Source organism: Diadema antillarum, unplaced genomic scaffold (genome assembly GCF_040938485.1).
Source record: "Diadema antillarum isolate AM-2024a unplaced genomic scaffold, OU_Dant_1.0 seq00000170_RagTag, whole genome shotgun sequence".
Classification (NCBI taxonomy): Eukaryota; Metazoa; Echinodermata; class Echinoidea; order Diadematoida; family Diadematidae; genus Diadema; species Diadema antillarum.
In genome coordinates, this window is record NW_027271239.1 from 609970 (window position 1) to 637950 (window position 27981).

The window sequence follows — 27981 nt, forward strand, 5'->3', positions numbered from 1 at the left end:
TCTATGGCTACTGATTCTTTCTACAATTCCAATCTATGTGTGTCCAATTCCACCACCATTCAAGATTGTAGTCCCCTACCATCAGTGAGTCAGTGACGGGGGGAACAGATCCCACCGATATGTCACAAGGTAACCATAATCCATGGCAGGGATGGTGCACGGGTAAGGAAGCGGCACTTATCTAGGAGCTTGCAGATTGTCTGTCGGACTGGACGGTTGCTAGGCGTGTCTGCAGTGACGGATTGGTGCTGCCCACGCAGAGTTTCTTCGCGACAGGACTATCTGTGGAATCGCCGAGAATTTGGCGCTTTATGGCACCCTTTCCTCCTGCCTTGACCATGTTATTCATGCTCTTCAAGACCTGGCATAGACAAAGAATTGATTTAAAATTGTTTTATTTTTGAAAATTATATCACTTTTACTAATTCCTAATCGTAATGTAGGTATACATATACACATCCTGAATTGCATACAGTGGACTGTCGTTTTAACAAAGTTCTCGGGACCGACAGTTCTCCTTCGTCATATAGAAATTTCATAATAACCGAACAAATAAACAATAAAGAATACAGAGTAGATAATGTTGCGGCCTGAACTTAAACTTTGTTGTAACCGGAATTTCGTTATAACCGTGTTTGTTACAATGGGAATAATGCTGATTAAAGTATGATGGAAACACATTTTTAATGAAGAAGAACAGGACCAATTTCAGTGTCTTGTGACCTATAAATTAATAATAATAAATGGCAGTCTACCCACAAAATTTAACCTTTAACAGGTTTCTTACTAAATAGGTGTACAAAAACAAATAGATGTGAAGAGTTTCAACCAAGAGAATCTCCTTTACTATAAGAGGTTTTTGTTATATCCAATCTGCAAATACCAAAAGTGCATTTGCTGAAATGTTACGTAGATGAAGAGAAGCTAGAAATGGGATCTCACCTTTTTGGGACTTCTCTCAAACACGTAGGTCATGGTTTTCTTTGGGCTCCCGACGGGCTTCTTGTGGGGCGACACGTACACCTGGTGTCTGCTCGACACCTTCCTGGGCGACAACATGTGGGGGCGTGGCACGGGGAGAGGAGATAGAGGAGGGGCCTCCAGCTTGTCTGATGAGCCGTTGGCCGAGGTTTCAAACTTGAGGGCGAACTTCTGCATCTTAGACAGGAAGACCTGCAAGAAGATGGGAGAGTGCCAGAAAGTTAACACGGGGCTGCACACTAACCTATTTTCCCTACTGGTCCAAACCTCAAATTTACTGGTCCTGTACTATTTTCAACTGGCCCCGACAATGTAATTTTTGTTATTTTACCTGTCATGTCGGACCAGTAAATCTAACAATCCCTGAAAAGTTGCTGGTCCGACAGTGATTTTTACCAGTCTGGGAATGTCGGACCAGTGCAAGTGGGCAGTGTTGGTTAATACTGATTTTTATCAGCATCATACATGACAGTCTCACAAAATGATGACAGAATGTTTCCGCATACATACTCCCTGTCAGAATCATTCTAACACCAGCAACTGGGGAAGGTGACAGAATATCCTAGCATGATCTGCAGAATGCACATGACACTTCCACTGTTGCCATCTACAGCAAAATTATCTTAGGTTGTGATATATACAGTGGACTCCGTTATAACAAAGTCCTCGCGACCGGCAGTTTTCTTTCGTTATATCCAAATTTTGTTATAACCGAAAAAATAAACAATAAAGAACAAAGAGCGGATAACAATTTTTCGGCCTGAATTTTTACTTCGTTGTAACTGGAATTTCGTTATAACCGTGTCTGTTATAACAGGAGTGCACTGTACAGGAAAACAGAGACAAAACTCCTTCAAGGAATGCATATCAAGCAGTGTTATCGTTCTACCAACTTAAAAATTGCATACATGGGTCTTTCAGAAGAAAGGCTACACACAAGAAGACGTTGGTATACCCATTATGCCGGGGCTGCCAACCCTGAGTGAGAGTTTGGAGTGAGGCACTGTGAGGGAGCTAGTGACCCTACCCAATCAATGTTGGTGGGGGAGAGAGGATGGTGTGGAAGGGGAGTGTTTTCCTTCCCTTCCACTGGAGGGAGCTTTGACAATTTTACATTTTAAATGGTGCACTCTGCTCGTCTGGTGCATACTTCATTAAAGTTTTCAACACATGCATAGAGAGAGCGTGCCTGTGGGAAAATTTCAAAAGTTTGGACATGGGCATATTGAAAGTTTGGATTATCAGGGATTTGGGGGACATTTCTGGTTTTACTCCTGTTTTAGAGGTTCAGCTTGAGAATTCTTTCATCGTAGTGACACAGTTAAAATTTGTTGAATTGCGTGAGTCTCACGCTAGTTGAGTGAGAGTTGGCAGACCTGCATTATGTTGTTACAAAACAAAGTGAGACAGGAACTATGTTCTTCTGCACTGTCAGTGTACATCTTAAAGCATGAAATACTTTGTTACTCACAGAGTTGTAGAACTTGATGAGATCTCCGCGATGCTCATCATCGAAGGTGGATGCCGTGCCGGCCATTTTGGTGGGTGTGGGAGGGGCACTGCTCGGATGGGGGACAGGCAAGGTGCTAGCTGACCGTACCAGGGATGGAGTTCCAGCTGGAAAAAAAAGAAAAGACGGAGTGTTAGATGTAGAATATGAGTATACCAGGATGTTTATCAGCGTGGTCATAGTATAATTAATACTTACAGAGGAATAGCACAATAATAATGATGACAGCGGTAAGAAGATCACGGAAATTGTCACATGAAGTGACACCCTATTACGAGTCATTTCCCACTAAAGAATTGCAGATCTGAACATTGGCAACAGAAATGTATACTGCAACTTCACTTCATTAAAGGTTCCCTGAATACAAATGCATGTTGATTTGTGTTGATTTATGATACCCTCAACATCACTTTTGCAGTTAAATGAATATCTACAAACACTCCAAATATTTTGAACTAATTTTTCTTCCACTTTTCTTCAGATTAGTTGGATAATATGCCCACAAAAAAAAATCCCTCCAAAACAATATTCCTGATGTGACCTCATTTGTCGATCATTACTAAAGTACTGATATGTTTAACAAAAGAATGTAAACGCCTGCAAAATTGTCAGGAAGTCCCAACTAAAGAAAAAAAAATTAGACTCGCTAAGTATATGGCGTCTACAGAACTCTTGCACAATACTGAGCAAGTTCTTATGAATCGTGAATACTATCTTTTTTAAACATAGATTATCCTCCAAATCCTGGATAGCTGGAAGGACTTACTCCTGCTTCCCTCGGGGGACCCTTGGCTCCCATTGGTGGAGCTGCCGCTGCTAGATTCCTTCTGATTGGAGCTGATCAGCACACTGCGGTAGACATGGCTCGCGGCCTGGGGCTGGCAGCGGTAGTTCTTCATGATCTCCTGGAACTGGCGCTCGTTGCTTGTTACCTGGAGGGGATGGGTGTAACAAGGTAATTAACCCCTGAGAAATACTGCTATCTCACATGTTTTTCTTGGCAAAGAATCTCTCATTCCCTGCCCATGATACAAGCTATTGTCATTAGGATTGCAGAAGTTTTTTCCATATTCCTCTGTGAACTAAATGCAGTAAACATGATTTAGTAATAAGCATTTTGTAGTTGTTTGGGGGGATTTACTTGAGAGAACATGACAAAACTGCACCAGGTTCAGTTCAAACTTCTTAGTGTATAGTAAAATGTATGACTATCTGTTTAGCAAGAGCGACTGTACACAGGCGACTCGCTTCTACAATATTTTCTTATATGAATGAAAGAAGGATGCAGGGGACATTGCCTGAAAATTGGAAGCAATTTCCACACAATGCAGTCTGGAAACACAACAGGCAAGGACAATGACTATGTGCCGATTGTGAATGTAAATATTTGTAGCACTCTGCCATACACTACAGAACATGAACACAATGCTCCGTCAATAGCCAGTATACATGACCATGTCACACTACAGGTTAAAGGTTACTGGCTGTGAGTGTGACGCTCACCTTGCAGAGTATGTAAATGGAGCACATGATGAGCTGGTCCAGATGCCGATCCTTCATGATATCCGTCCGGTTGACGAGGGCGTACTCCAGGATCGTCCAGATCTTCCGCCGCAGCTCGTCATTGATGTTCAGTCTCTTGCACATGTCAAACAGGCGCACATTCATCAAGTGGTAAACCTAAATGCACAAAAACAAAACAATTTATTATCATCTCTTGTACATTGATGGAAACAAAAGAATGTCCTTTTTTATGTAAGTGTAAAATGTTTGAGGTAAGGATTTCCCCAACAACACTGCTTGACTATAGTATTCAAATATGTTCTTAATAGCTGCATATATTCTCAATGTACATATTTATATATCCATACACATACATGTATATATGCCAATGTTCTAAAAATGAACATGATTCATTGTAATGTTCACAAACAGATAACTCATTATAACCAAGTCGGCAGGAACAACAGTTTTCTTCTGTTACATCAAAATTTTTGTTATAACCAAATAGAATTTTGGGACCTTAATTTTCACTTTGCTGTATAAATAAAAATCATTATGACTGTGTTTGTTGAAATGGGAGCGCCCTAGAGTAACTCAACTCACTCTATTTCACGTCACAAAGCACTCATTTCCCAAAAGACTCAATGACGCTGTTACAGCTCAATACCAACAAGAAGCAAGCAAAATAAGTGGAAGGCATTCATGGGGAACAAAGTACCTTTCTGAAGAAGATGCCGAGCGAGCCGCTCCTTCTTGGTTTAGCAGCTGGAGCCGAGGATGATGCAGCGCTGGTCCCCGCCTCCCCCTCAGCAGTCTTAGCCTTAGCTGGAGATGGGACCTGGGATGTGACGCTGATGGCTTGGACAAGCTTGACTGGACTCACAATGTACTTGGAAGTACCTTGGATACCTGGACAAAGGTAAAGTGCAAAAAATCTAATTTGATTAATGTTGTCCCTAATGTTGGAGGTATTATGAAAACAAAGGGAAGATGCTCGCAAAACATTCGCACAAAATATCATGGAATTTCTGAGGAGATTTCATGTTTGGCAGTGTCAGTGAAGTTAATTACCTATTAGAAGACAATCCTTTTTTTAAACAAATAATTTCTAATATTTTTTGCTTTTACTTCAAGTCTTTCACAAAGGATTCGAGATGTTCTCCATGGAGAATTTTTGTACCTTGCAGCACCACATATTGCTTCTTTGGAGACAACGCCGCAGCAACGTTGGTTGTGGTGGTGACAGCACCAGTCACCACTTGCGACACAGCTTGTATTTGAGCAACTTTCCCCACGACCATGCTATCCTTGGGCTTCGAGTTTGTTGAACTCGCCTCTGTGGCCGAGGGGGCAGCGGTGCTCGACGCCATGGCTGATGTCGACGAGTCGGTGGTTGATGAGGAAGATGCTGCATCATTCGTAAAGAGGCGACGCCGTGCAGTCCCAGGAGAAGGGGAGCTGAATCTATCGTGTGCTGATGTTGGGGACTGCAATATTGAGTCAGCTGAAAGGAAGGAAGAAAATTTGAAGAAAAAGTGCGTGATTACAGTGAAAACTTGAGTAATTGGATAATTGATGTGCTGATGATTCTGGCTGTAAAGATTCCTAAGAAATATTTTCATTTCCCCATCTATCATCCTACATATGTGGATAGAAAATTGAGATGTTAAAAGAAATTGAACATTGCATGGGGTGCTGAGGCAAAGTGGATAAGACTCCTGACTCCTAACTAGAGTACCCGAGTTCGATTCCCACCCAGTGGGAAAGATCTTTTACCTGTCAAGTCCCTCTTGACCCAGGTGTACATATGGGTTCCTCACAACACGAGGGTAATAATTATGGCAGGGCTCTTGAGTAGTGCAGTGGCAACACTAAAGAGGTTACCCTGGATAAAGAAAACCTTATCATTACATATAAATTAAGTAAATCAAAAAAAAACTTAACATAACTGACGACATTGAAGGTTTAATCATTCATCAGTTTTTATTTGTTTGCTTGAATATGGTTAAGAATACTGAAATTCAATCTAATACCATGTACTAATCAGGCTGATTAACTTGCTTGTGAATGGTTTGGCACTTACACATTGTGAAGCACACCAAAATAAATCAACAGATTTGAATCTGGTAAATTGGTATGAGCTCAGTCACACAAACATGTTTATCAAATTACAAAGCAGGTGACAAACACAAACAAGCCCCCCCCCCCCCCCCCCCAACCAAAATCACCATGCACACATACAGATACCAAAAAGCATAATATGAACAACTTCCACACTTCACTGAAGAGTCATTCAAACTCCACTGGTACTTCTCTTAATTAAAGGGGTGGTATAGTATTGGTTGAGGGGAGGTTTCAGCCTTTACGTTTTTTGCAAGATTCTTATAAACCTCTTTATGAAATGTCAAAGAGCATACAATTCTAAGAGGAATTCAAATTTCATTTGATGAAATTCATTTTGGAAATGGCTGAGATATCAAAAAATAAAGCAAAACAAAGTGATCCTCATAAAAGGTGGGTCTCACCTTTTATTAGGATTGCTTTGTTTTGGATTCCTCAGCTATTTCAAAACCAATTTTCATCTCTCAGAATTGTACGCTCTTACATATTTTATAAGATGTTTCTCATTATCTCAAAAAATTATCATAGATAAACACTGAAAACCTGAAGACCCATCTCAACCGAAACAAAACTATACCATCCCTTTTAAAGTGTATTTCACATGAGAAAGCTCCGCTCTTACTTCTGCCCCCCAGCTGGATAATCCTCTTGTGCTGAATGGGTGACAGCAGGCTCTGGCCCTGGGAGGAGCAGGTGGTGGTGGTGGCGGTTGAGGACACGCCCCCTTGGGCGGAGCTTTTGCCTGCATCCGTCTGGCCGGGGATGGTGGCATCCTCGCAGGTCGGCACCCCGAGTTCCGTATCCCTCAGGAGATCCCAGAGGGGCGAGTTACTCCGCCACGCCCTGTCTTGCAGAATGTCCTCTTCGATCTGTCATTCCAAACAAGGGAAAAAATATTGTCGACTTCAGTCAGACAGAATACAGGTGACTCCCATTATAGCAAAGTCTTTGGGACTGGCAGGGTTTGTACATTATACTGAAATTTCATTACAACAAAACAGTAGGGTATATAAAGATATATAGATGATAATACTGGGGCCTAATTTTTTACTCCTTTGTTACAAGACTTTTGTTATAACCATACTAGTTTGATGGTAGGACACTGTAATTTATCATGCTTATCACACTGCATTTTTTTTCACAATTTCAATCAGTTTGCTAGAGGTGTGTCAACACTTGTTCTGGGTTTCCTTTCTTTTTGTTTTGTTTTTGCTTTGTTATATACATGCTTGCAATATCAACTGACACTCTTCTTGCAATCATACTCTGGTGTGAAGTATATTCATAAATAACATGTGATTTAATGTGGAAATTGTGAAAATCATGAAATTGTCATGAAGGGGAATGAAAACCCAAATACATGTGAACTGAGTGAATGCAGCAATATTAACGAACCATATTTAATTTCACAACTTTTGAACAGGTTGTCTGATTTTCCTTAAACCTTCACTAACGTGTTCTACTCATTGCTGTGTTCAATCAACATGCATGTTTGTGTTTCATTCCATTTTCTTGTTCAAAATGAATGAGAAGTCATAACAGGATCTGATCAGACCCTCTTCTCAAGTTTTTCATAAGATACTTACATAATTGAGATGTTTCACGACATCTCTTGAAAGACCGTCCTCTGCCCGAAGTATCAGTTCTATGACTTTGTAGTAATGGAATGGTGGAATCGAGAAAGCTTCCATTACCCATGGGAAAGTCCTACATGGGAAATGAGAGGAATCATGACGTTGTAAATCAAAACATTCGTACTTGTAGCATGGTACCTTGTAACAGTAAAGCAATGAACAACAACACAAACACAAAAATAACTGACCCTGACCCTGATAACTTATACATACATTCAAGTATGGGATATATGATATATATATGAATGAATAACAAACTAACAAACATGAAAAGTGTGATTGTAATATGGTTCCTCTCACTCTATGCTAATTCACTCATCCGGGGAAATTTAATTTCTGGCACTAACACGGCTGTACAATGCCCCATGGCGATATAGGTGTTTGTCCAATATCTAAACTTTGACATTAGAAGATGCACAAGACTCTACACTCTAGACTCTAGTCATGAAAGGCCTTTTTTTTTTCCAGTTCAGAAAATGATTGCGAAAAGAAACACAAGGGGACAGATTACTTGCATGCCTTTATAGCATTAACATCATTGCAAGTAACTTAAACCAAAGTCTGTCACATTGCAGGGTGTCTGCTGGTACTCCTGTTTGGTCACTGTGACTTTGCATGCCAGCTGGGCTTTAAAGATAAAACAACACTGATTTTTTTTTTTTTCATTCTGACTCGAGTAACTTTGATCTACTCTGAAATGACAGAAATATACATGAATAATGCCTCCGGTGACACTTCGTGGTGGAGGCATGAAAACAAATGTTACTTGCCTTTGTGAGTTGTAGGCATAAATGACAACTTCAAGGCAGCATGCAAAGAGCGACCTGTGAAACAGGTCGTGTTCCAAAAGGTGCTGTAAAGAAAGAAAAGAAAATGATATCAAGACAGGAATGAACAACACAAAACTGTGGGCGTGTTTCAAGTCAAGAAGTTTCACACAAGAATTGCACATGCTCTTCCCAACAAGTAAGAATCAGAGAACCAATAACTAAAATTATCATATTGTCAATGTTGAATTGGTTACATCCCTCGCTGCCCTAATAATTACAATGCATCTGAAGGGGGAACCGCTTAACCTTGTAGTTCTCAAATTTATGGGCACAAATTACAATATCGGATGTTTTGCTCCAAATCCTCTAAGTTGTTCCTTCAACAAACCTGTCCAATGTGACTAAGACTACTGACATATTGGACAATCAATCAAAAAATTAGAATCTCATGGCCCAATAACAGGCATTTTCACAATGAAAAGCAATAAAAAACAAACTTAACATGCATGCATGCTTTACAAATGGATGCATCTGATCCTGTGATAGTATCAATACTAATCCATTGTAGACGGGCTGAGTTTGCTACATCACGCATTTCCCATAGACACTTGTCCGTGTGTACTCTATTATACTACAGTTGAACCTCTCATATCCGGACAAGTCGGGACCAGGGCTCATCCGGATAAGAGATTTGGCTGGATACGGGAGACTCAATGCTTTATACATGTAAATATACATACACATGTACTGATGTAGCCCATTGTAGTACCACATATAGTAATGTGTATACTGCAACCTTTTCATTGTTACACTCAGTAACAGACAGCTGCATTACCTAATACCGTACCGGGCCCAAGGTAAAAAGTGATAGCGCATTGCAATTGGGTTGCTCTCTTCTCCACACTCTCTCTCCCTCTCTCTCTTTGTGTGTGTACTGTGTGTGAAAAATTTTTGAGTGTTCAATATCATTCGTTGCTCAGCCAGTGACTCGAAACAATGCATGTCTATCTAGTCATATCGACGGCTGTGTATGGACCTATATGTGGCAATGCGATATGAGAGGACTCGAGCGCATTATCTGTCCATGTTCTTGAGATGATTTGGGGATGTTTGGGGATGTTAAAATGTCTGAAGGTAAGCAATTTGGAAGGAAATTTGATGTAATGTATATTAATCATGTTGGAAGTAATATGTAATTAATGTGTGTTTGTGTAGGAGTTCTCAAGGAGTTGGGAATCCCCCTTTCCTCCCATTATTACTAAAAAAAAAAAAAAAAAATCATGGCGAGATTGCGTCCGTATGATAGAGAGATCCGGAAAAAGGGAGGCCGGATAAGAGAGGTTCAACTGTATAATATAGCATGTATCAAAATGGTCATCCGTACCTTGCCAGCACAGAACCAGTCATCTGCTGTGATTCTGAAAATTTTGATTCATAGATTTAATGCCTCCAAACTGAAGGATCACAACAAAAATAAAGATAGAAATCCACTTAGTAACCGAAAGCACACAAGAAATGAGAAAATGAGAAAGGAGAGTTTGAGGGAGGGAGAGAAAGAGAGAGAGACTCACTGTGAGGTTGGACAGTCTTTTCCTCTCTGCCAGCATGATGCTTTCCAGAGCCTTGTAGTAGAGACTCTCTGCTAGCTTCAGCCTCCTCTTGGCAAAGTCCAGGGGAGATCCGGCATTCCCCTCATCCACTGGCTGCTCCAGAAGGGTGAGAGAATTCATTATTCATTATTCATATCAGCATGAATACATAGCGAACAAACTAAATATATACTCCATTTCTCTTCATTGACATTTTTCAAATAAAGAGTTGCAGTAGCAGCAATAGAAGTAGCAGGAGTAAAAGTAGTAGTGTGGTAGTATTAAAAGTAGTAGTAGTACTAGAAGTAGTGGGTATTTTGTTTGTTTGTTTCTTCATACTGTTGACAAGCCAATCAGCACATCTGTTAACAAAGCCACAAGAAAAGAAAAATATATCTCTTCTGAAAGGTTAATACTAACAACTCTATACCTAAATACAAACACCTCTTATGTTAACTGCGTGCCTCTTGCATCATACCATACATTCTCCCAGAGTATGCTTGGGGTTGCAATAGTGAGGACAACACTTATTTATATTTATGAAACACCCCCACCCCCTCGAATAGATAGATGATGTAAGAGACAATTTACCTGTGTGTATTTCTGGCAAAAGATTTGCCCCATCTCCTTTACCCTCTCGGCGATGCCCTCGGAGGGGTCCTCCGAGCACTCCTTGAAGATGCTCTCCAGGGTGTCGCTGGGTTCCAGCTTGTGCCCCGTCAGCAGGGCTTGTAGCTTGCTGACCGCCTGGGTCGCCGTGGAGACAGGGGTGTTCCTGGGGTCCTTCTCCTTCAGGTAGCGCCTGTTGGTCAGCGGTGTGGCTGGACACAGGTCATTGGTCTGCAAGATACGATAAAAGTGATGCATGGTAAACTCATCTGATATCAGGCAAATAGCAGACGAAAAAGAACAATACATATATAAATAAATAACGGCAACTGTATTAATCATGACTGAACATCTAAAAAGCAAAGCAAGAAGTCAAAGCTTTCTTCATTACCTTGGCACTTCAGAAAGCCTGAAAAGCCAAATAAATGTATATCTCTCATTTTAAACTTAGTTGGTAACTTTTTAGATACAGAAAGCATTGCCTTATCCAAGTGGCATATACAGTTGTGACATATGACAATGTTACATGACAACATGAAGAGTAACCTTGTTATTCCATATTTTCCCCCACATTTTTCAGGTTTCAATGCAACTTTCACCGCGTTTCTTTGTGTGACTCTTCTCATGTTATCTATTGGGAGTTCCCCCTCTAAGTCACCCCTATCTTCGTGGCCGGGTCACTACATGGACAATGGCATCCTCACCCTCTGGTTGTTTGGTCTCTTCATGGCCTCCTCTGTCTCCCTGTAGGCAAGCGACTTGGATGGCGTGCCGATCTCCTCGTCCGCATCCTTGTCCAGGAAGATCCGTTCGTCGAAGTCTCCGATCGTCAAGACGTACTCCTCGTATTTCTTGCAGATGTTCTTGCTGTTTCAACACAAGAACAAAACAACAAAAAACATAGTTGTTGCAGTCGGTAACAAACAGAACTTTGAGGAGATTGATCCCACAAATGCTTCCAAGAAAAATTTCAACTGTTGTAGACATAATTTGGCGCATTCATGAACACTTTCACAGCTTTACTAGCAAAACATGATGTTTAAAAAGAAATAAGAAAGGCTTTTCCAAGACTGACTGCCATTAAAAGATGACAATTTCTTCTAAGAAAGGGCCTGCTAAACCGGGCTAATGCAATATATCCAAAATGTATAAACATTGATGCTGTTCAGGTTAACTTCTTCTGGAACAGCTAATTTGTTAACTCTGTGGCCTCATAATCTCAGTTTGCTTGTCTGTCTGTCTGAATGTCTCCGACTATGCATTAATTCATGTACACGTATGCTGTCCAATATGTAATTCGTTGTCTCTTGCATCCTTTAAAATTCTGGTCAGTGAGTTGTGATTATACATAAGGTTGATTTTCAGACTCTTTTAACAAGCATCATGCAGAAAAAGGCATGTATATTGCTTGTCTTGGGTAATCCTATACTGCACAGAATTCAGGCCAGGTTTTAATGCTAAACCTTGATCTCTAAATCTATGCCTTATCTATCTTATCTATTCATAGATGAATACTCACTTGTTTGACTCAAAGTTGGGTGTATCCAAAATGTTGGACAGTTTCTCTACATTTCCTTCCAGATCCTATAGTGTGAAGATGAGACAGAACAGTGATGATTGGTTTTTGCTTTGTCTGTTTGTTTGTTTTTTATTCACAGTAAACATCCACAGAAAATAAGACAGAGAGAACAAAACAATGAAACAAATATACATCAAATCTGTCTCTGAAAACTATCCAGATTGAACTCAGTACTGGTAGTTAAAGGGACTGTACAGTACTGGCTGAGTTGGGGATTCAGGTTTATAACATTCCTAAGTGAGATAATGAGAAACCTCTCATGAAATATGATAAAGTATGTAATTTTACGAAGGATTCAACGTTTATTTGATGAAAATTGGTTTTCAAATGGCTGGGATATCAAAATAGTGATGATAATAAAAGGCGACAGGCCAGGCCTTTTATTAGGATCTCTTTGTTTCACCTTGATTTTGGATATCTCAGCCATTTCAAAACCGATTTTTATCAAATAAACTTTTGATACCCCTTAGAATTGCATGCTCTTTGACATCTCATAGAGTGGCTTCTGAATATCTCGCAAAATGTTAAAAGCTAAATCCTCACCTTAACCAGAACGGTACACACCCTTTAAAGTGGTGTACATATCATAATGTTCTGAACAAATACTGACAGCGCAGAAAGACATGTTTGCCATTTTACAAAGCTAATAAGGCAGATGAAAACTTAGCATTGTTATTTTCCCTTAAAGTACTGAAACACAATCTTACCATAGCTTGCATAACCTGCAATAAAACAAATGTGTAACAAAAATGCAGCTAGATTGATTTCCTCATAATGTGTCCTTTCAATTGATGTTTAACTATAGGGCCTAACACAATTCTATTCTGTTCTAATTTTAGACATATTTTTCAATAAAACTACTGGGAATGAGACTGGCTACATGCTAAGTTTACATGCATTCATACCTCATCTTCTATCAGTTTCTGTATGTGTGGCTTCCACCAGTGCTCGTTGATAGACTTGGCTTCCAGGACCAATCCATCGTACACCTCGCAGAGCTTGTCAATAATGCAGGGAGCCTCCTGTGGAACGCGATACTCCTTACTGTTATATCCCTGGGGCAGACCTGAAGAGATACACATACAACCACAATGTTGAGGGTATATTGAGCTTCTACGCAGACATCTAAATGGAGTATCACAGATCATAAAGATGTCAGCTGATACTACAAGCGCTGTCACATGCATTTACACAGCAGTGAGCTTCTTTCTTTAGTGCATACCCTCCTGTCAAACAGCCGAAAGTCATAACTGACAGGAGGGACAAGTTCTTGCCAAAATTTGCAAAAACAGTTGCAACAGTCAAAACGTATTGTGAGAGAAAAAGCACAGTTATTGTTTGAATATTTTGAATTCTGTAGGTTGTTTTTTTCATTGCATGTGTTGTTATTGAAACATACAATGAACACAAAATACATGTATTGCATATTCCAGTGCAATGTGGGTAATCCTTTGCAATTACATAATATAGGATATTGGTTCATAGAGTTTTTTCCCCCTTGTCATGAATGGTAATATTATAACAAGAATACTAAGAGTTAAAGTAAAATATGCCAATATTTGTCTTATTAGAAATGTATGGTCATTGTTTCATATGAGCATTCTGAATCTGCAGCAGCAATACCTGATCACATCAGGGACATATCAGGATGCTAAAGACAGCAATGGATCAAATACATCGTGCCCAATGTGGTATTACCTACAAAACATATATCAGAGCACAGTGATTGATGTATATGATTAGAGGTATGGGTCACAAGATGAGTACATCCAGAGATCAAGAAGAATCCCTTACCATTTAAAGGGAACTACAGGAAATGCATCAAATTCTTGTTGTGGGCGGAGCCTGAAATTACAACATGTGCCCTGACACAACATTTTTTTCTTTCTAACCAGGATAGAAACACTTGGTAGAAACATTATTTCCCATGCATGGCTGTGGCTACAATTCATGCAGTAATTTATGGCTGGTTTTAAATGCATGTGTGTTCGAGCAAAACATTCAGAGAATATCTGAAAAGATCTGTTTTTCAGTCAATTCCTCTCCTCCCACCCCCTCCCCACCCCATCTCATACAATGAAGTAGAACTGTAGTCCCTAATCTTGGCATGTGCATGGCACACTCAGAAACAAATTTTGATCCATTCCTCAGCACTGCCCTGGATGGAGCTCAGGTGACTGGCTCGGCTTACCTTGGAAGTCAGAGTTCAAGAGGTCGCGCCGGTTCGCCAGCACTGCATTGGCGAAGACCAGATCCAAGCTGCAGAGAAGGAGATGGTAGGAGTTCACGAGGTCATCACTTATGGCTGGAAAGTTACCTGTAAAAGACCGGAACAAATGGCTTACTATAAAAGCTTGCAACATTGGAATTCACACACTCTCTCTCTTTCTATTTCTTCATTTCCTGTAGGCCTATTGGTTTGTGAGACAAGGATAAGTTGTGGGTGCACACATTGCGGGCTGAAATTTCATCACAGTTTTGCAGTCAGACTTTGCAGCATATATGAACGTCAAATGAGACATAATGTGACAAGAGTGATAATTCATTGAAAATATACAGCCTGCTGAGCATGTAAAGAAAAGACGTTTGAGAAAATAAACACTGGTGCTCACACTAGTCCCTGCAGAAACTGTCAAACAATATCCAATGTAGGCCTACTCATCAGTCAATTACTGGTATCATGGTTCAAAACTAGCTGATGCTGTCCTGTCATTAGTTTGAAAAGAAAGAGAGATGACGATAAAAAAATAGGGAAATACCCAAAAATGTTACACTCAGATTACAGAAGGAAATGTAGAATGTTGTTTTCTTTCCTTCTTAGCTATTTCCTGTGCATAGTACTCATGAAGAGAAAAAAAAAAAAAATTGGCACAAATGGAGCCAAACGTAATTGTGGAATTGGAATTAATCAATAAAGCCATATAGACTAGAGCTAATCACATACCGGTATATTGTAAGTATACAAAGAAAACATGCCAACATGCAGGCATCATAGTATCACTTTCACTAACTACTACACGTACATTGTAGTACAGTGTGCCAAATCTACAAATAACTGCACAGGCCAACATTTGGCAAGAGACAGCCATGACAAAATATTATGTACAACTGCAAAATAGAGGAACCGACTTTGCTGCGTATGCATTTAAAATGTTCAACAGTCATTACTGTACCAATCATCAAATTTAGTAATAAGATGAGGATCACTTATTTCAAGTAAATTCAAGGACTTTGTAGGAATACAAAGACAAAACACAATCTTACGTGATTAGACATGAATAAACCCTGTCCCAACAGCAGTGTCACCTGTGGATGAATGATTAAGTCATAGTTTCTACCTGATTGCCTTTCATACAGATAACTTCCATTTTGCTGGTGCTACAAACGAGCTCATGCCCACGTGTACTTCTTGGGAGTAAAAAAGTTTTGGCAAGTCCAAACTTGTAAGAAGAGTGCAGGTACATACAGATTTGTCAACCCTGGACGGCTCAGATAGGGCACATTTACATGATAAAGGGGTAAATAATAAAAGCCTTCTGGGCGTGCCTACTCAGGTGTACAAGTCACTAGTAGGACCAATCACAATTGTGGATCCTTTATCAGGGTCACAATACAGTTGAGTTCACTCTGTGGTCACCTTAGTCTATGTTCTAGACCTCTCTCACAACTTTCAGACTGAAGAGAGCATGGGAGGGTAAGCAGACACTCTCACATCTTGAATCACCAAGAAAGCATTGCACTGAAGCACAGCCTACTATCAGGGTGTTACGGAGGTAACATGACCTCTAAACTGACCTTGAGAGAAATGAAAACATGGGTCTGAAACCAAAACTAGGAATAAGGCAATAAGGTAGTAAGCAGCAGCGCATGGGGCAATATCCAGTCACCGCAATATTCCACAACAGGGGAAGGATATCAATGCCGTACTATTGATTTCAAGGTGGGGGGGGGGGGGGGGGGGGGGAGGGGGCAATGTCACAGAAAGGTATTGAGGAAGCACACTACTTACTGCTTTGTATTTGCCATAAAGCTACTGAGCTGTAGACTAATTGGTGGACTGTGAACGCACTTTGCGATAAGATGAAACTGTCATGTCAGTGAACATTACACCCGACACTTTGCATCTTGACTGATACTGTCAATGTTCAGTACACTAAAACAGTTAACTCTCTGAGGCTCAATACTTCCCAAAGGCATACAAACATGTTGTCAAAAGCAATGACAGGGTTAACGTGATGGACTGATAAATAAGAATAGAATCACATACCTGGTAAACATAGACATTACAACAACACCAACAGATGTTTGCCATATACTGTATACGCTATATATTTCGCGGGGGTTTTATTTTCGCGAATTTCGCGAGTCGGGAGCTATTCACGAAATTAACAACACGCGAAAATATTACCTTCCAAAATGAATCCCTTGCCTTGATGATACGAACATTTCAGTACTAGTACAGTATACCATGTCACGGCTTACCGAACAGACCATACTGGCTAAGCTGTTTACGCACGTCCACATCTTCTTACGAATACTGTAGAGAGCCAATCCATTATCGCAAGGGGACCACTCGTCAGAAATCTAGCACGATGGACTTAACCACTTAAAAAATGTTGAATTCTAACTTACTAGTTCGCAGAGTTTGGCAAGTCTTTTTCATGCAGTGTATAACTAGTATCATTCTTATTTGCTAGTAAGTTGAAAATTCACACTTTCTTTGCCACTTCATATTTTCTCTGGTCCCACAATCGCGAATTTAACCACTCGCGAAAATGTGTGACAGCGGCAATTCGCGAAAATTTATGTACGCGAAAATTATAGCGTATACAGTAGTACATTCCAATGTATGAAGAAAACAACACTCTTGAGTTTGGTGGGGATTCAAACCACACAGAAGTCATACATTAAACTGTTTACAATAATGGATATTTTGATGGAAAGTCTTTAAGCATAAAGGCAATTACAGACTAAAAATAACAACATGTTAGTAATCCATGCATGCAAGAAACAAAGGTGTCACAGTCAGGCACTTTGCAATACACACATGCATGACAGCAGGAATTCACAACCCACCGATTTCTGTTTAATTTCATCACCTTCCCTCCCCCCCCCCCCCCAATAATTTCTTTCTTTCTTTTTGTTATCATCAACCCGAAACTGCATGGCCCTATTATATGCTTTGAGAAGCTTTGTAGTGTGACAGGCATAACAGCAGTGCTTCTGAAACATTAACATACAAAACCTGGCACCACAGAGTTGTGAAACAAAGCAGTGAATTGGACTGGTGCGACTGATTGACATTTTGATATGGTCTGTTGAATCATCATGAAAACATGTCTTTCTTCCAAACTGACACCAAGTTCAATTTTCCCTTGATTTTTGTTTGTACTCAGAAAGCATCACATGACCCAAGACTACATATTGTTCAGAGTCATCAGAGCTTGTTCTGCACCTGTGTTATCCATGCATTAAGTTAATACCATGTTATGGTTAGATATTCCTCGGCTAATTGACACCAACTTTTTTCTCTCTCTCTTTCTATTGTCATTAACTGGCACTGTACATCTCCTGTTTGGTACATTTGTGTGTATTTGCCAGTCAATCAGTCATAGACGATAAGATGGTAGAAGTGGTAAACTCAAAGTTTCAATTTCTCTGTTTTTGTGTTTTGTTTGTGCACAGCATACATAGACAAGTAAATACTGAGTAAATAGAATAGCATAGACAAGTAAAAAAAGCATGTGCCTATATACAGGATTTGCAATCATATGCACACATCCAGAATGCAAACATGGAAATTGTTCTGGAGTCTAGAATACTATCATATATATGCAATCTTGAGGACCCCAGAGTGCCAATCAATGCACTATAAGTTAAAAGCACAGCAAGGTTTTATCTTGCTACAATCCTGAAAATTAGGATACAAACATTTTTTCATGGAATCTGAATTTCCTACACAAGTCCATCCCCTATACTATCAATAATGCAATATAAACTATTCCATCGAATCAACATGAGCTGGCCGACAAGAGAATATCGCATCAGGACATTCACAATCAGTTGAAGGTCCTGTTTACCTTTGGGAGCAGTGATTTAAAAAAATGTTCAAGATATCACTTTTGATGCATATGTGTAGATCAGTTGTATCACAAAATATCCTAACATACAAACTTTTTGCAATAAAGTGTAAAATATAAGGAGGTATCATTATTTTTCTCATTAAAGCATAACGGTAGACAGTTGAGTCTGGAAACATTTTGATTATGACTTTTGTTCACATTTTGTTTATTTAACAACACTTAACATTGGTTATACTGGTTCCAATTTTTACATTGGTTGTTTCTATCCCTAACTCACATTTTAGAACTATTTTGAAGCACTAATGCTGAGTTTTTGTTTCATGTGCAAATGGTAAATTATGCCTTTCATTACTTTATAACATAATGTTGCATGCAGTTACTACTTATATGCATAGTAACCATGACATAATACCCCAAAAACTTCCCCATAATATATTGTAAAATATGATATATTCGCGGCACGAAAATTTCGCGAATTGGAGCAAATGGCCATTTTTATGGCATGAAATTTTTTGCGTATTGCCACTGGCATTCAATATACATGTTGTACAATACTGTATGCAAGAACGTTCACATGCATTTTAATTTTGTGAATGTTGGCTCCTGCGAAATCTGTGAAATTAAAATGCATGCGAGCGTTCCTTGTTTTACAGTGATAGTCTCATGGATAAATATGCACATTAACTCACCTTTTACGAGTACAAAGAGAGTCCAGCAGAACGAAAAGACATCTTGACTCGTGCAGGGTAATCGCCTACAATGAAAAAGAGCACAATGTATTCAGAGTCAGCCTGAGAATGTTGTGCTCTGATACACAATGCAAAAATGTGTGGCACAGCAAACACATTTACTACATCCAAGGCATTTCAAAATGGACATTGAACTTTCTTTCATTGTCAAACTTAGACAATTACTGTAGTACAGATCACGTCGACACCGGCATAAAGACACTGCACATGTCATGATGGAAATTGACACAGGACATAAAATGTGTAGGCCTACACAAGACAACTCCATATGAAGTTTCAAACACAGCAGCAAGCCATTACCCATATCTCATTTCCTGTCATGGAAATCATATGTGTTAGTGTGTTTCAAATGATTCGCTCAATTGGTCTAATTAATTTCAAATCTTGAAGCAAACATACTACAATTGTAGGCCTTTAGATAACTTAAAGGGATGGTTTCAGCATTGGTCGAGGTGAGAATTCAGCTTTTATCTGTTTGCAAGATACTTCAAAACCACTTTATGAATTGTTAAAAAGCATACAATTCTATGAGGAATTCAAAGTTTCTTTGATGAAAATCAGTTTTGAAATGGGTGAGATATCAAACAAGGCAAAACATAGTGATCTTATAAAAGGCGGGTCCTATCTTTTATTACGATTGCTAATTGTTTTGGATATCTCAGCCATTTCAAAACCAATTTTCATGAAACAGGCTTTGAATTCCTATTCATATAGAATCATAAATATGCTCTTTCATATTTCATGAGATTTGTCATTATCCCATCTCAACTGAAACTGTACCACCCCTTCAACATGGCGCATGATTTCGTTTTAAAGAGCCAGGGGCATGGGGAGAGGGTGGCCTGATTGAATCAATAGACCATGCACTGCCCACGGGTACATTAAAAAAACACACACACACACACACACACACACACACACACACACACACACACACACACACACACAAATAGCGCGAGCCTGCTAAAAACAGAATTTTCCATCAGCAAATGTGTACATTGAATGGTAAATACTTCATCATCTAGACATGATAGATCATGTACCGTTTATTGTCAGGCACAAATTTTTTCTAGACATGACTGGAAATGTTAACAGATGACGACAATTAGAAAATGAAAACACACAATAAACAATCTGAGGCAAGACAAATCAACAGATTTTAGATGTTTTCACTTTTACCTGCAGAAAAATTAGCAGATTTACAGAGCTGTAACCAAAATTTGGAAAGTTGTTTTCTGACATTGTAATTGGAATGTGTTGATAATTAAATTTGTTGTTGTTGTTAACAGATTGGGAAATAATGGTAGACAAGCCTACAGTCTTGAAGAACATTGAAATTATAGGCCTATTCACACAAATGAATTATGAGTTTCTTTATTGCGATGCACAAATGGATTTTCAAAAAAATTTGTATCCTACTGGGGGCAATGTGTACAACAGGACCATGTGAATTCATGTTCCTTACTTGTGTTTCCTGCCCCTGTGGGTCCGTGGCACCGACTCCCCTTCCTTGAAGAGATCGTAGAAGATGGGCTGGTACTTCTTGAAGATCACTGTGGAGACAGCAAAGTTTCTCTCCAGCCGGTCCACTTTGTCGCGGAACTGTTGGGGAAGGTTGGCCATGTCTGCCCATTTCTTCATCTTGCTGAAGAACTGTATAACACTGATAGTAGAGCAGAAGAAGATGCAATGATGATAAAAGAAATTTTGAAGAGTTGGGGGGGGGGGGGGGACTTAGACTTGGGCTTAAATACTGTGGATGATAATTGTAACTTTAAAGGAGAATACATCACTCATTCGCATGGAAGATATTGATATCAAGTGGGAGTTAGGCTACTGATGGTACCATACATAACATTCTTACAGGAAAAAAAAAAAACAGAACAGTGCTGAATAAATTAAAAAATTTAACAGGCTTATCAAACTTTGGAAGACTGCAAAGTACATAATACGCTTTATTCTACCATCTGGTCAACAAAGACAATTACTTCCTGCACATATCAAATAAACCCCCAAATAATAATGAAACACCCAAAAGGAGACCCTTTCATAGCCATGTTGTAACATCTTTCTTATGATGTAATCACAGCGTACTGTATACAGGGCTCGACTACAAAAATCATGTCAGGCCATGAAATTTCCGAAAAGATTTTTGTAGACCGATCGAGAAGGTAATATTTTTGACATTTCTTTGTATGTTGAGCCACCAAAATGTCAAATCCAAAGATTTTTGCGGCCGAAATGGGCCAACGGAGAAAAATGTTAGCATGGAACCTTGCTTTTGTACACAGAACACATGTACTTTATAAAGTGACAAGAGGAATGTGAGATTAGATGTCTCTTGGGGGCATTGATTACAGCAAGATACACTTGTATCATGATATGCGAAAAAGTGACATGAATTAATGCTCTTAGGGCCAGCGGAACCAGGGGCCAAGAGGGCTCAGGCCTCCCACTTTTTTTTTTGCACAATTAATACTTAGGAAAACATAGGGTGTAACCACTTTGGGCCACCCACTATTTTTACCCCGAAAGTGGCACCAGAAAAAAATAGAATGTGGTTAAGCTTGTGCCGATTGCAATCTGTACCAGAGTAATTTTTTGTTGTTGGTAAGGTCTTTTTTTTTTTTTTTTTTTTTGCTTGTCAGCTGAAGAAACCTGGAAGTGAAATCAGAAAGTTGCGCTGAAGGCCTTTTATCTTATTTTGTGTTTATTTTTTATTTTTTTGCTTCTTAGCTGATGAAAACCGGAAGGGGTACCAGAAATATAAGTGCCCCCCCCCCCCCCTTAAATTAAAAACATGCGCCTCTTGTGGCTCTCACCTCAATTTTGTATCGCCCCAATGAAAACTAGTAAATATTGTCATGCACACTGCAACCTATAGGTTGTCATTGCAGGGGCCACACAGAAAAGGGGGAGGGGAGGGGTCTGTGGAAGAGACCCTTGACCACATTTTGGGCCTTATATTGCATGTAAACTTTATAATTATACACAATCTATCATGTTCCACACCAGTTTAAACACATGCAGTTGCCACTTGGATTAACTTTCACATTGACACTCTCTATCTAAATGAAATAATCTCCATAAATAACTGTCATGATGCTGAGGGTTTACCTGAGTTTGGCTGATCGCAGGAGCTGTGTGAGTGACACACCATTGCCAACCACTATCCCATTGCTAACAGTGGGAACAACACTCCTTCTGCAGGCCACATACAGGGCACAGGCAAGCCACTGTATGTCATCTCCCTGTGAGGTGAAAACAGAATGAAACCGCAAAACTTAGATAATGGTTCTTGCACATCATACTCTTTTGCATCTTTCTTTTTACGCGATGGTACATGTATTCCTCATTTAGTTGTGAACTCAACATCGATCTGAGCCGACAAAAGAGCCTTCAGTTGACTAATAATCCTGAGTGCATTTACTACATGTACAATGTACATTGTACAGTCTGTAATATATAAGTCACATGGACTTGCATTGTTCAAAACTGGTGCGCAAAAGTCTCGAGGATGCATCTTCATCATCTGTATCCAGGACACTGGGAGGGTGGTTACTAAAGACACAGTTGCCTGGTGAGACGTGGCCTGATTGAATCAATTTTCATTCGCTGCTCACCAGGGTAGCACCCTATATTGTTCAATATATCAAGTATATTTTTAAAACCACGAATAGTGAACCGCAACATATGCTCATCAGTAACACTCAACTCCAGTCAAGATTAATGACAACAACTAGTAACTATTCTGAATACTCATTCAATGTGAACACTTGTACTATCCGCACCTAAGTATTCCGACTACTAATCAGGTAACTGAAAAACAACGTAACTTTGTTCCCAATAAAATTCCTTAGACAAAATTCAGCTTTCAAAAGCAGAAAATGGCTTAAATAACGAAGTATTTACTGCCTTAGACTGAACATCAACGCGCAAGTTATGGGTGTACATGTACATGTAGGCCTACATTGTACAGAAATAATTTGCAAATCGTAGTTAGGAAAGATGTGCCAAACATTGTATCATAGTGTACAACTGAAGCTTCCATGTCTCACTCCTCCAATCACAAAGTAACTTAACATGTGCACCATGTGCACCTCCGGTTTGACCAAGTTGTAAGATGGAGAAAGTTCCAATGGATATCTAACTACAAACTGTAGACATTACAAGTTGTAGCAAGGATGTACACAAAGCAAACTTTTTATATCAACCATCTTTCTCATCATTTGGTTTATTTACAATAAAATACTTCAAACAAAAATATTCCTATCAAAATTTTGCAAGAGTAGGAGAAAACTAGATTAATACACAAATCCAATAACATTGAAAATGCTCTATTCCTGGACTGATTGCTTTCTGTTTATTACTGGTTATATCTATTTTTCAAATCTTTCGTTGATCATTACAATAATTGCATCTCACTCTTGGTTATTACTGTCCAGACACTGGTTCATGGTTGAGCCTATACCAACATAATTTCTTCATGATCTCTGTTCTATAATAGAACAGATATATATATATGTATTCAATCAGATGAGGAAATGATGTGCAGTACATGTATACTGTACAGTAGGACAATATGACCACACACAAAAAGAAGGTGTATACTACTACTAAATACTACTACTACTACTACAGGTGTAATAACTAGTCATCAGTGTTAGTACAAAACTGTAGTAGTAGTAGTAGTAGTAGTAGTAGTAGTAGTAGTAGTAGTAGTAGTAGTAGTAGTAGCAGTAGTAGTAGTAGTACATGTAGTAGTAGCATAGCATATCAAGGTAATATTATTCCCTCATCTTGAATCAGTTACATACTGTATCTTTCGCTATGCTAGAAAAATGAAAATAGAATACTACCTTCTGTATGCTGAATGAGTATCAGTTCCCTAAACTGTTTTTCCTAAATTCAAAGAAAATTGATCACTCTAAATTTACTTGATAACATTAGGCAAAACTGAAGATTACTTCACTCGAACACTATCTATTATGTAATGTTAGGATGTATAATTGCTAACTTAAACAGTAACACACAGAGCATGCTGAGGCTCCATAATTGTACTCTGAAACTGGGTGTACACTGTGTTTAGGGTTTGTATTAACATGGGGCATTTGATTTTTTTTTTTTAATTATGTAGACTTTGCAGAACTCTCATAGTAGGCCTACACTGGTACGGAGGAGATAAATCTAGGGTCTAACCCATGTCCTGATGACGACGCCTTTTTTAGGTGCAATTGCAGGTTTTAAGATGCGTACTCAGAAAAAAAATGAGAGAAAAAAAAAAAGGTTTAGACCCTATACTTTGGAAAAACAAGTTAACAAGTAAAGTTCAAGTACATGATCTTCTTCTCTAATTTCACAAAGGTACGGTAGATGTCTATCTCTAGTCTAAAAGAAAAACATGACTTATAGAATAGAAATGAGAGAAGGTGATATTAAAATCTAGGCTATTTGTCGTCACACTTTTCCCACATATCGATTGTAAACAAACAATAATAGTTTGAAATATGTATAGTCTAACATTACAATCAACATAACAATGCTGCACACTCGTACTGGTCCGACTTAACTGAAAGATTATGTATCTGTACTGGTCATCAGGGATATTTCCCATGGAGACTGCATAGACTGGCTTCATGAATCCCTTCCTACTACGGAGAGCCGATAAAGTAAAAAAATGATAAAATATATATGTCTAGAACCCCTATGGTCCAACAGTCCCTGACCAGTAAAAATCACTGTCGGACCAGTAACTTTTTTCAGGAAATTACCAGTAAAAAATGTAAAAACTTGGCAATCTACAATGTACATACTGGTCCGACTGACAGACAGGTCGGACCAGCAGGAAAAAAAAATTGCTTCGTGTGCAACCCTGAACAAAAGAACTTTTGTTCTATTTATAAAGACATTAATTAGTCTACGATCTAAACTTTAAATATCAGTGGAGGAGACCAAAGAATTCCCCCAAATCTTGCAAGACTTTCACCATAAAACGGGGTGAACAGGGATAGCGAGGTGAATAGGGACAAAACAGAGGAAAGATTTTTGAATCTGCATGTTTCATGTTTGCTTGAATTGTTTTCTTATTTTTATCACAGGATGGAAGGACCATCCAACAGTGTCCAGAAAGTGGTCCACCTGATATAACAAAAATTCTTTAAGTTTCCAAAAATATCACAAAAAAATCAGGGTGGTCAAAACTTTTTCTGCTCCTGTGGCCATTAACAAAATTTGCTGAAAGTACATGAACCTAGCCTGTTAGGTCCTACACCACACCTTAAGTTAGAATTTGGAATAATCATTCCAACAGAAATTTATGACAACACATTTTTTCTTCTCTTGGGCAAAAAAAAAAAATCAGTTAGACTGGGGTGAATAGGGACACCATGGTGTAGTTTGATTGGCCCTTTAAACTTTCTGGATGATCAATTGTTATGCAACTGTAATGTCATAAATTGCTGAGAAATGTTTATTTCCAGGTATTTCCAAAAGTGTGAAATTTTATTTCAAATACCATCAGTATCATACCATACCACTTCACTTCTGTATTCGTAGATGAGAGTGAACTTTGCTATCTTTAAAACCTTACTAGTGCAGGAAGGGTCTGGGAACTCCACCCCCACCCACCCTCTCAGAAATTTTTCACTGCCTAAGACTGGCTAGGATTTTTGCACTTGTATTTCATGACCTTTTTCTCCGTCTTCTGCATGTTTTAATGCCAACACATCTATTTGAGTCAGACCCATACTTCAGGGGCCAGATAATTTACTGTAAGAACTCCCAAAATACCCCCGACATTGTTAGAGTTAAGTATCACTGAATCTAGAGTGTATGAATACTGAATAGCATTGTACATCATTATTTACCACTTGAAGAAGAAAATATTTGAGTGCAATTCAATGGATTAGTTAAGTTTTGACTTCGCTTTCCACTCCTAACCTTTGACCTGACGGGTCACATTTTTGTATGTCAGGTCGTTTTGTTGGGCTGTTGTCTTTTTTAAAAGATTGATTTAATAATGGAATAAATTGCTCTGAAATGTTTGTATATCAATTTTATCATTTCAAAACTCTCTAACGGTTAGGTGTTCCCTTAATCCAATCTATTCACAATTGGATGGATTGGAAAAACTGCCTCGAAACAGCTTTTTTAAAATCAAAACTAGTGATGTCCCTATTGACCCCAAATTTGGGGTCAACAGGGACAGTGACCGTCAGTGTCATTTTACTTTAGAAATTTTATTAGCCCCCTAATAAAATATATATTTTTTCATAATACCAAATTAAAGGTATTTTAGGTGGACATAAAATCCCCACATATAAGATTGAGTCTTTATTTTGGGCCGCGTGAAAAAAAAAAATACAATCATTGAGAACATTAAAATTGTCCCTATTCACCCTGTTTTACGGTAGATATTGTATGAATTGAAAGGTTTTCAAGGCAAAAGCAGTCTATGAAAAGCCAAGGCCCAAGCCTCAGTCAAAAGGTTCAATTTCTCCACTACTCTAGCGAGTTAGGCCTAGCAATAGCATTAAGGCAGTTTACTTTTTTAACCGTTACACTGACAGTTAGACGTCTAAAACTAAAGTAAAGTTCAAAAGACATGAAATAAAAAAATTCATGACTTGAATAGCTGACATTTTCACGTTGATGTTAATAAAGCAGGCAGAATCTAAATCATTCCAGCAGCTGTCTTCGCAGTGCTATGGCAATGCTATGTGGAGTGGGGGTCCCTACTTCAATTCACTGCAGAACCTAGCGCTAGCTAAGCCAAGACAGAAACAGGGCCTACGAATGAAATGTTGCACATGTAGAACGTATCTAGATTCTTCTTTTGAGTTAGTCGAAATGAACAAAAAGGAGCAGAAAGAAAGAGAAAAAGACAAGAGTCAAGCTTTTGAAGCCCACGAATAACAACCACAGTTCCCAGTACATGGGACCACTCTAACAATGGCAGGTTTCCCCATTATTTTCGTCCGTCGAAACTTGAGTACTGGAAGACTACATGATTTTTGTAAGTGTTATACTGACCTCTAGCGTATAGTTTACGCAAATCCTCTCGTACGATTCCCAAGCAGTTGTCTTCGTCGAATCATCCAAATTCAAGCTCATACATAACTCTTCAAAACGATCCTTTGTGCTAGGTACGTCTTCTTCTGAAGGATCCGCCATCTTGCTAATATTTGTCACAGACTTTGAGACAAAATGCTGAAACATAAATCGAAAAACAACAAAAATATCCGATACCACGTCACGGCATAGCTTCCCAAACAGCGCTAGAGATATGCATGTGGGACTAAGGATCGCGTCTTCGCGGTCGATCCGAGACGCGAAATGATCACAAGCTGAAAAGGGCGGGAAAACATATCGTCACTAATGTTCATCCGCGCAGTGACATGCAGTTTCCCACTTTTTAAGACCAGAAGATCTTCATGTCTTCCACTTTGCACTGATACAGTCTAATTTTTTCAAAGATTTTATTTGATTCAATAAAATGATGAAATAAACATAATTGTTGGTGCATAAATCAGGAAAACTTTGTAAACGAGTTTGTCAACCGTGAGCCCGCGGAAGGATAATTTCATTATCAGCGTGAAAATTCTAGTTAGTATGCACATGCGGGAGCTTTAACGCCAACTAACCAATCAAAGAAAAGAAAGCTTATGAATATGCATTAGAGTGGGGGGGGGGGGCAAGGGTGTGGAAAGCTGAGCGCTAAACACCTTACTACTGTAAATGAAACAGCGCAGCGTGCGTGTTCCCACTCGTGTTCACATGAGTTACAATATCGTATGATCCACTTCATGCAGTCAGCAAAAATGAATGTTTCTCAGGAATCTGACAAAGATGTGA

The 27981-nt window shown here is 39.1% G+C and overlaps 1 protein-coding gene across 1 annotated transcript; it reads right to left on the reverse strand.

Annotated features, from left to right (window-relative positions):
- On the reverse strand, positions 1-27423 carry LOC139728221 (retinoblastoma-like protein 1). The gene is made up of 20 exons (XM_071639185.1): positions 27160-27423; positions 22246-22379; positions 20594-20791; positions 19069-19133; positions 14488-14613; positions 13202-13362; positions 12237-12301; positions 11422-11584; positions 10700-10948; positions 10091-10222; positions 8520-8602; positions 7702-7822; positions 6738-6984; positions 5175-5498; positions 4713-4903; positions 3995-4171; positions 3258-3423; positions 2453-2598; positions 943-1173; positions 1-361 (listed from the first exon to the last, which is right to left on the reverse strand). Exons 1-20 carry the CDS (start codon positions 27343-27345, stop codon positions 182-184), a joined length of 3345 nt encoding a protein of 1114 aa, XP_071495286.1. The 5' UTR covers positions 27346-27423; the 3' UTR covers positions 1-181.
- Positions 27424-27981: the final 558 nt, after the last annotated feature.